This window comes from Cetorhinus maximus, chromosome 24, assembly GCF_964194155.1.
Source record: "Cetorhinus maximus chromosome 24, sCetMax3.hap1.1, whole genome shotgun sequence".
NCBI classification, from domain to species: domain Eukaryota; kingdom Metazoa; phylum Chordata; class Chondrichthyes; order Lamniformes; family Cetorhinidae; genus Cetorhinus; species Cetorhinus maximus.
Window position 1 is genome coordinate 10,156,750 of NC_135902.1, and position 10,680 is coordinate 10,167,429.

General features: G+C 38.3%; 1 protein-coding gene across 4 annotated transcripts in view; it reads left to right on the forward strand.

The window, feature by feature from the left end:
* LOC144699633 (dual specificity mitogen-activated protein kinase kinase 4-like) overlaps positions 1 to 10,228 on the forward strand; it is a 155,697-nt gene extending 145,469 nt beyond the window's left edge. For all 4 annotated transcript variants that reach the window (XM_078570718.1, XM_078570719.1, XM_078570720.1 and 1 more), the window contains 4 exons: positions 1,825 to 1,902; positions 2,170 to 2,318; positions 5,175 to 5,220; positions 7,922 to 10,228. In XM_078570718.1, coding sequence (XP_078426844.1) covers positions 1,825 to 1,902; positions 2,170 to 2,318; positions 5,175 to 5,220; positions 7,922 to 8,035 — 387 coding nt within the window. In that variant the 3' untranslated portion in view covers positions 8,036 to 10,228. The remainder of the gene's footprint in view (positions 1 to 1,824; positions 1,903 to 2,169; positions 2,319 to 5,174; positions 5,221 to 7,921) is intronic.
* Positions 10,229 to 10,680: the final 452 nt, after the last annotated feature.

Genomic DNA, 10,680 nt, shown 5'->3' on the forward strand with positions numbered 1-10,680 from the left:
CTCAGGGAAAAGGTTTGTTTGTACATCGAAGTCTCAGCTGTACTTAACATGCACTATTTCCATTCACCGGCTTCCAGAACTGGCATGTTTAGACTGTCAATTGTTGTTCAGAGCGAGATATGAGCAAGTGTTCATGGTATGTGTGACTGCTGTAGTTATAGAAACATAGAAAATAGGAGCAGGAGTGGGTCATTCAGCCCTTCGAACCTGCTTCCCCATACGATACGATCATGACTGATCCCCTATCTCAACGCCGTACTCCCGCACTCTCCCCATACCCCTTGACACCTTTAGAGCCCAGAAATCTATCTATTCCTTAATTCACTATATATTTATTGAAACGTTCCCTTGAAGATGAAAATATCAGCACCTTTTTAGCACCTTCTAGCCTTCAGAAACACTAAAAGAAATTGGCAAAATCATGTTTTTTTTAAAAATTGCTAGAAATATGCAGGAAACCTGTTAGCATCTGGGGAGGAGAGATTAATATTTCAGCTGTAAACCATGGAATGTTTTTATTTAGCATTAAGCTGCAGCATGTTAAAATGTTTAGTTAATGTAATTCATACATTTTGCTTCTTTATATCTTGTGGCACAGTTGAAACACAGTATGTAACAAATTGAAGACCAGCCACTATTGGAAACTGGGGGCAAAACACAAGTATTTTAGAAAATATGGCTGTGTTTCAAATAGCATAACAGTTATCAGAATGCCACTCTTGTTGGCAACCGAAATTAAACACCCTAAAATTAGAGGTATGGCTCTGAAGGCATAGATTCTGATTAATTCTGCACCAGAGTTACAGTGGGTTAGCTTGCTGGACTTCCACTTCCAGATAGGTATAAATGTGACTCAGACTGTTAGGAAGCCACATCTGCTGCCTGAAAGGATCCTACAAGAAATGAGTTGGCACCGGTCCAGAGCACACACACAAATAGATACAATTTGGAAGCATTTATAGATGTCTCAAGGATGGCTGGCGTGAGGACTGGAAGAATTCAGTCTTATGGTGTAGGGAGTGCTTTACTGATGTTGGGGTTGAGAGAGAGAATCTTTATTGTGTAACTGATGTTCCCTATGCCTGATTTATCACTGTGTCAAAAATGGAGACCTGTTCCAATACCCCACAGTAGTACTAAATGTACTTGAATTGTGTCCTGTATATCTCCAGTTATTGTTCTGAGATTTTGATGTTACAGAACTGTAGGACTTCACTGTTCTAATATTTAAGTTGGTTTAGGCTACATCTGCAATTCAACAATGTTGTACCTTCAGTGAACTGTACAGCCAAACATCTCCGAGCTATGAGCTGAGCAGATATGTTTACTTAATAAATGGTTACTGTGTGAGGGATTCTGGTAACATTTTGGCATAGTCCATTTAGTTTACTATGCCAACAAGAGCTGGATTCAAGTTTGTCTGCAGACTTCATGATCTTGGCCAGGCCATTGGAGGAGTGGCTAATTGGAGGCATGGTGATCTTCCCTTGGTGGGAAAACCCAGAGGGGAAGTCAACCTCAGCCATTTATATACACTTTGGAGACAACTAACCAGTGTATTATCCTGAAGGGGCAATTAAATTTCTTAAATGGAGAATGGGGGAGATGTATTTTCTGATCTCTTCCAAAGCAAATAGGTTTTTTAACATTCAAGACCTATCTGTAGTTATACGAAAGTATGTGCTAGCTTTGTTCGAAATGGAATTTCTGTCTAGTTTAAAAGCGAGTCATCGTTCAAATTAGTTACTCGAGCTACAGTTGGTTTTAATAGAGTATCTTTTTCTCCTCCCTTTTTTCTCCTTTTCTGCCCCTCCCAAAAAAAAGCCTGAAAGAATAGATCCAAGTGCTTCAAGACAAGGCTATGATGTGCGATCAGATGTTTGGAGTTTGGGAATCACATTAGTAAGTAAAGTGTCTGCTATGCTTTTAAACAATTTTAAACTGAATAAATGCACTAGAAACAAAAATGATTGTAATATATGGAATCTAAATTTCCATATTCACCTTTAAAAGATAAGCACCCTGAAACGTTTTATTATGTTGAAGGTGCTATATAAATAAAAGTTTTTGAATAAGATGGAATGCTGAAAGATTGAGAATATTAGCATAAATTATTTTTTAATAACTTGCATTTTTTAAAATAACCTGCATTTTTCTACTGTTTTCTAGTATGAACTAGCCACTGGACGATTCCCATATCCAAAATGGAACAGTGTATTTGATCAACTAACCCAGGTAGTAAAAGGAGATCCCCCACAGCTTTGCAACTCTGAAGAGAGAGCGTTTTCTCCCAGCTTCATCAACTTTGTTAACTTGTGGTAAGAATGATGCAAAGTGGTTTCAAATAAAATAAAGCCTCATTCAGTTTGTGCCCTTTCATTTGAGTAGCACTTTTCTTCCTTTTGTGCTTCGCTGCCACAGCCTATTCCTGTTGCTCTTAGTTTATTAGACTTGCCTCCGGGGTTGATGTCCAAAGTTGGTGTGGTTGCTCACGATGTATAGTTGTGTCTTCACAGCACCACCCACCCAAGAGCTCCAGAATTCTGGCCACCAATGCTGGTTCCGTGCTGCTGCCAGGTTTCCCCACCCATTTTTCTGCTATAATGTTCACATCTAGTGGTTAACAGTATTGATTCTGATTTTGAAAGCACTAAAAATTGCTTTAGAACTTTGAAACTAAGAAAGCAGCTTTTCCCATTCTGGAGGACTTGGTTGTGAAGTTGGCAGGGCATGAAATATTTTTTGAATTTTCCCAATTTTGATTGTGCATTTCATTTCCTTCACTCTGTACCGGGCTAGTCATTTTAAACTTCCTGCCTACACTGAGATAATAAAATATTCTAATAACATGAAGTTGCTCAGACAACAGGACTATCTTATAATCGCTGTCCTGTACAAGTAAAAATTAAAAGCTGCAGTTCAAGCAGTCCCCCCTTTGCCTTCCAACTCCCTGTTATCTCCCGGTCCCAGTGTTCTTCTGTTTTTTTTTCATGTTACTAATGTACCATATTCTAACTCTGGAGCATTTCTTTTAACGAGAACTCTTGTTTTACTCCACATAGAAAAAGTTAGCTTTTCTATTTCTACATATTGAGAACTGAGAAGACTGCCCTGTTAGCTTCTGACGTGATTTTATATTGAATATAAAGTAATGCTATTACTGGAAATGGTGTTGTCTACAGCACTGGTGGTCTGTATGCAGATGAGAGCTTCCTGTGATGCTCTGAATTAAAACTTTCATTTGCACTAGCCTCCAGATATTACAGTACTTTAATTCTTCGTACTCTTATAGCCTAATAAAAAAGATCTGCAAGATTGCTGCATTAACCCCAAGGTAGAAGGCTGAGTTAAACAGATTTTGATCTGCAAGGGAGTTGAGGGTTATGGCTGGCTGGTTGGTGTTGGGGGGCATATGGGGTGGTGGGTAAGACCACAGTCAGATCATCCATGATCTTATTGAATGGCGGAGCAGGCCCAAGGGGCCAAATGGCCTACTTCTATTTCTTATCTTCTTAAAATGAAGCTCTTGGAACAAAATAAATTTGTTTCTGGAGGGTTTCAGATCTGGGAGATAGTTAGGTTGCAATGTACCTGTTAATTTTGCCATTAAAATGCATCAGTTTTTAAGTGAAGATCTAAACATTTTTCATTGCAGGCAGGCAGTTATGAATTCCATGCTGCCTTGATTTTTCTGTTTCAATTTCAGTATTTGCTGCTCTTAATCCAGCCCTGTTGTTGAACAAACTCAGAAGAATAAACATTTTTTTCTGCCACCTGGTGGCCACATAAAATTTGAGCTGGGGTTTGGGATTCATTTTAGCAGTAATGAAAATGTGTGCGTACATGTTTCAAACTGCCCATAAGAAATTCTGTTCCCAGTTTACAAGGAACAAATTATCTCCCGAGTAACATTGAAGAGGACCAATTAATTGACTGAGCTCACACAAGGGCTCTTGGAGTACAGATTGTTAATGAAAATGCTTCAAGGACTAATATGATAAATTACTGGTCAGTGTATAAGATATATTTGTTACAATCATGATAACCTTACCCTTAATCTTGGAAAATGACACCCATTACATTTGAGGAAAGAGTTGACAATATGTCTAGTACTGAATGTTGTTTTTCTAAACCTGCAGATGATTCACACTCTTTGGAAAATTATTCATGCTTCAAAACCACCACTGAGCAACATTACTTAATATAGAATTCATCCATTTGGAATGTATTTTGTTTCTATACCCTTAATTATGTGGCAGTTACATAACTTGGGGCTTGAATCAGACTCAGATTTCTTATACCAGCCACACTTTGTGCGTTGGAACCCCGCTTCTCCCTACAATTTGGTCTGCTCGCCCATCCTCAGGACTGACTGAAGAACAGCGCCCAGTGTAGGTTTAGGGGCACATCCAGTACCTTTGGTAAAGGAAGATATACAACCTGGGAAGATTTCAAGGAATAGATGCTATGTTACATTTTCAAACCTCATGTAGGCTGCCCTGGACAGACATACCACATGTGGTGCAGAGGGCCCCAAGTTTTTGATCCCTGGTCTGGATTGAGTTAGTTTATCTAAACTGGGGCAGATGATGAGCATGATAATTGGAGTCAGCCCTCCAGGGAGGGGCCAAATAATCTAGAGACCCCTCTTCATTGCCTTGTTGGCAAGGCTGGCAGTTTTTGCTGTCTATCCCAGTTGCTCTGGAAAGTTGGTAGTGGGGCTGCTTCTTGAATTCCAGTGGTGTGATGAAGGTGCTCCCACAATCTCGTTAGAAAGGGAGTTCCAAGATTCCGATTGAAACAACATATGACAAAATCAAATAGCGGGGAACTTTTAGTCCTGGTGTTCCTATACACTTTGCCCTTCTAGGCAGGCCTTGGAGGTGCTACCAAAGAAGCTGTCCTTATGAAATAATCTATCAACAGTGTCTAGGATCACTCTTGAAGGGTCATCTGACATGCTACTATAGGTCTGTTGGCATTTGTGAAAGCATTCTTCAGAATTGACACCTTCAGTAGGGAAGGGGGAATTTTGGTGGGAGAGGAAGAAGAGAGAAATAAGTTCTGCTAAATGTCAATAACGTCTGCTATGTAACCAAACTTCCATTTGAAGCATTGGCTGAACATACTGTGCTACTTATCTCCATGTACATAACAGTTTGCATCTCTTCTAGCCTTACAAAGGACGAGTCCAAAAGGCCAAAGTATAAAGAACTTCTGGTGAGTTTAATTTGCAATTTTTGCTCAAGCCCTAAATTTACATTCTGCTTCTATTTGTAACCAACAGGATTATATAAAATAAAGATTACTATCTTGTATTTTTAGTATGCACTTTGAATGATTTTCAGAATAGTGAGTGACCTACCGTAATGGCAGAAAAATACAAGCATCTGTCTTTGTTTGTGAGATAATTGTTCATTCTTCTATTGACAGACCATCCACTTCATCAAATTTCAGTTTGTCAGTGTCACAAAACTTCAGTTTTGTCTGTGATCGTGCAGCTTTTAAGGTTGCTTATACCGAAACCATCTCCAATTGCACATAATTAATTCTGTTACAGTTCAGTCCTATTCTCAACACTCTTGATTCATGTGAACAAAAAGTGTGCCTTAGAAGTAACAGTCAATCCCTTTTTTGATTTTACACATCAGACCATATGCTCTTCTTCACTCCTAAAATGCAGCACGGACCATGCTGTCAGACTATATTAAACTAATTTATTTACATGGGAGATAACTATAAAAACTCACGGCAATTAACTAGTATTGCATTTGACTTGCATTACAACAACTTGGATTCATATAGAATCTTTTAATGTTTTAAAACCCCCCCAAGATGCTTCGCAGGTGTGTGATTTGACCATCTTTTACACTGAGTCACATCAAGAAATGTTAGGACAGGTGACCAAAAGATTGGTCAAAGAGGTATGCAAAGTATTTAAGCTGTTTCAGAAGTAAGAAATCCAGAATCTTTGAGTTGAGAAAGGCTTCCAAATGTTCCCCCAAAATGGGCAATCAAAGCAAGAAACTTTCAATGAAAGGAAACCCCATACTCAAAGTTGCTCAAGTTCTCCAACAGGCAGGTTTCCTCTATCATTTTTTTGCATTAGTCAGATGATCAGAATATCAATTACCTTTATCGCTGAAGTAAATAAGGTACCAACAGCACTCTCATGGTCCTCTGTTCAGCTGCTTGGATACCTGGCCACGAGAGAAAATTTCTATGTTCCTATGTCTAGCATGGGTCTGCAGATTTGCATAAGTAATAACATTTCCAATATATTACGAACCAGTTAAACAAACTTCATCTGAATAGTTTCTGATCAGGCAGTGACAGCTGCCTCCCCCACAAAGCTAACATAATCTCCAAACTACTTTATGCATTCCCTCTCCCCTGAATCCAATGTAAAAATTGATGTCTGATCCTGTTATCTGGTCAGTCTTAAAAATAACACCAGCTTCTCTTACTTTTCACAAAAGCTGACAGACCTGCTGGGTGTTTCTGTTTGCTATATGGATAACTCCTGCACCCTCGTTGCAATATTTACTGTATCACAGAATTATTACAGCGCAAGAGGTGGTCATTCGGCCCATCATATCTGCACCAGTTCTCTGAATGAGCAGATTGTCATATCTTAAAACTGAATTTTTTAAGTAGAAAGCAAAATATTGCCATTGTTAGAAATACGAAACAATAAGTAACTGCACAGCAATTGATTGGCATATGTGGAGAGATCAAATTGTGTACCTGTTTCAGATATGCACACAACACAAAACTGTTGATTGACCTATATGTTTTCAGCCTTTTCTGTTCTTGTTGAACATTTTTTATGCTAAAATTGAGGAAATCCTGAGCTTAAGATGTCTTAAATGACCTGGTGGTGATTGAATTAATCATTATTCAGAGAATTAAGGAGGTAATGGGGAAAGTCAGTGTTCAATTGATATTGTGTATATGGACTTGATAAAGTGCCATATACTAGACTTGCTAGCAGTGTTAAAGTGGCAGCGTGGAATTGAAATTGGCTAAAGGAGAGAAACAAAGGATAATGGTAAACATGTTTTTCAGACAGGGGTATAAGTGGTGTCCCCACAGGCATTGGTCTTAGGACCACTGCTGTTTTTGATCTGTGTCTCTGACATGGACCTGGGTATACAGGGAATAATTCTAAAGTTTGCAGGTGGCATGAAACTCAACTGTAATGAGTGAGGAGGGTAGACAGATCTGTGAAATGGGCGGGCACGTGGCAGATAAAATCTAATGCAGAGCAGTGTTAAGTGATACATTTTGGAGGGAAGAATGAGAGGCAATATAAACTAAATGGTGAAGTTTAATGGGGGTGCAGAAACAGAGACACCTGCGGGGTGTATGTGCACAAATCTTCGGCAGGTGAAATTATGAAGGCTGTGCTTTTTCAAAGAAGCGGGCATGCAAAATCCTTGGCTTTATAATTTTAGTACAAAAGCAAGAAGTTATTCTGAATCTTTATAAATCATTGTTGGGCCTCAACAGGAGCATTGTATCCACTTTAGAAAAATTATCAAGGCCTTTTACTGCTGTAATCACACATCCTAATGAGCACAAGTTTGAGGAATAAGTCTTAATTTAGCATTGTGACATGATTTACTTCAGAGAAACTGATGTCTCTCAAATTTAAAACAGTCAGTGCTGCTGGAATCTTAAGCTTACTATCTGCATTGTGAATGTGTAAAGTTTAATGTTAAATGCTGGATGGGTGAATCTTTAGAACAGCAGGAGCTTTGCAGTTAGCAGTAGAAATGTTTGTGAAATTTAAAACCAACCCAGTGCTAGTGATGGAATTTTGCTAAGAGATCGAATCATGCATGAATCTTGCAATTTTAATTGCAGGAAGAAATGTGATTTCTATATCCAATACGTGCTATTATTTTCATTTATTCAGAAACATCCTTTCATCTCGATGTACGAGGAGCGCAGGGTGGACGTTGCAAATTATGTTTGCAAAATCTTGGATCAAATGCCCCCAACCCCTGTTTCCCCAATGTACGTCGATTGATTCTGCTGCTGAAAAGATGGCCTTAAAATGGCTGAAAGAAATCAAGGTGTAAAGATTTGTTTTATGACACATTGCAGTGTATTTTTAACTTGCTCAAACAGACTGTGCAATAAAAATTGGTGTTCCATTTTCTTTTGTCTGCCCACGATTGTCCATTCGAAAAGCGTCCTTCTCATAGTACCCAAGTCATCACGAGAGTTTATCTGGATCAAAGATAGTTATTGCCTTTTCGGGATAGACGTATGGAGGCTGCCAGTATGTTCGTTTAAATCTGGATCTTGGTGGGATATTATGCAGCCATTGTAGGGAAAAGTTTGAAACTGGAGACGTTTCAGTGCAGTACTGGAAAGACCAAGTCTTGGACTAGCTTTTCCCTCCATTCCATTGAATATTTTTGGCAGCACCTACAAGGACTCCTAGATATCTGCTTTGTCTTCAATGAAAGGAAACTTGTACATGAACAGGAAACTTTGATCAGTACTCCGATGCAGTCTCAAACACGTTGAGGAATTTTGCTTCACAAAGTGCAATAGATTTGCTGATTTTAATTCTGTTGCTTTATAGTTAGTGTCTATCATGGAGGAAAGAATTCATCTGTATTTTACTGTTAATAAAGCTGAAATGATTTTTAAATAAGGGCATAACTGAACACTATGTCTTTCACCAAAAAATTGTGTGGACTGAGATTTGCGATGAAAACAAAATTGATACAGGAAAGATTTGCTGCAAAAAGGTATTTCTCCTAATGCAGAACTTTTACATGACTTACATGTCATTCAATGTACGATATCTTTGTAACTATTGGGAAAATGAGTCTAGACATCTGAGAAAAGTGTTTTAATATTGTCTATTGAAAACTAAAGAAAAGAATAATGAACTATGGTGTAACTTCGAGCAGTATGCTCGAAGAGCAAGGCATGCTGGGAAAAAATAAGCTTGTGTTGAAGCAACGAATGTTTTCCTGTTTGTCAATCAGTCTGTAAATGTACACATTGATGTCTTAGGATCTTAGACAAAAGCAGGCTCTATATGGATTATGCAGTAAGCACCTGGCAGTGATGTTCTTAAATGTTGCCCACCGACAGCTCATATTGTGGTTCAATGTGCTATTTTTTACCAGAAATTATTTATGCAACAATAAATGTATACCTGTGACTGCTGTAAACCTCGAAGTCCTCCAGGTTTATCAGTGATGCGATAACACCAATTGGCCACTTGTTTGGTTTAGTTATTGGTTGTACTTGTCTACTGAGGAAAAATTGCTAAATGGTAAGAGGAACAAGTCACCGAGTTCGGATGCTAGGTGCAGAGTCTTCCGATTAATGCAACACCACTGCGGTTGCCCAGCTCCAGAGGTGCTGAATGTCTGGAAGAATTCTGTTGCTCAAGATAACTACAGGAAAGTTTTAATTTTAGCTACACATGAACCAAGACTTGTGCTACACAAAAAGGATTCTTTGTGAGATTCTATTTTTCATACCAATGCCTATTGAGAGTGTGCTTGTTTTTTTGGGGGGATGTGATAGTTTTGTAATGGACAAGTATATCCAGTAAGTATCTCCATTGTAGATCAATAAGTCACTAAAGTTATAAAATTATGCAGATTTTTTTTTTGTTCCTCTTCTGCTTTCATGACTAAAAACACAGACCCACCTCTGCCCCACCCCACCCCAGCCTTGCTTGGCAATTCATTAATGTGTTCAATTCTACTGGTGGTGAAGTTACCTTGATGAGAATGTCAAGGGGACTTTTCTTCATACTTCTTGAGTGGAATGCCTGTAAAAATTGGCAATTTATTCCTATATTAATCTTAGATTATAATCTATTAAGGGTGAGGAATATATTACATTGTATCTTTAAAAAGGTGTATAATGGTCACAAACTGTGAAAATAGAATAAGAACTGTACATTGTGAACTTTGGTTATTTTCTCTTTCCTGTACCATAGAAAATGTATAAAAAATATCAAAGCTGATGTGCAGGGATATTGCCTTACTTGTCTGTGAAAATGGAGCTCGCTGAGTAACATCACCATAGCATTGTTTTACAGAGCTCTTGGATATTTCTTATCCTGTGTACTGGTTTGACTTCTTCCTATATTTAAAACATCATAAATGGAATCTTAAGTGTTCATGTAATAGTTCTATACTCTTGCCTGCAGGTCAGTTGTAATAAAACTAGAACGTGACTGTGACCTTGTTCTTGTTTTGTAAGATCTGAAACACAATTGCAGAAATAAACTCCAAATTGAAATACTGGGGAAAAAAAAATGCACAACTTGATATGTCCCCCCTAAAAGACCAGATTGATGTGTTTTGTCTGGAATCAATCAGTCATCAGTAACTTGAGGCTCGTGCATCTGCATTAAAGAACTTCCATATGGCTTGCATTTTAAAATTGATAACTGTGGATAATAAAGCAGTTCAATTCGATGAATATGTAACTTCTCTATAGGACCGATCCTATTTGAATCCTGGGCTTTTTGTTGTTCAATGCTGTTTATTTATTTTGACAGGATCTTACTTCACAATTGGATTAAATAGTGCTCTGCCACGAGGGTTGCCTTTTCAAATGACTGCTGTCCAGCTTTTTGGAGATTGATTTCTTTGAACAACTGTAAACCGTTGCATTTTACCATTGTGAGAA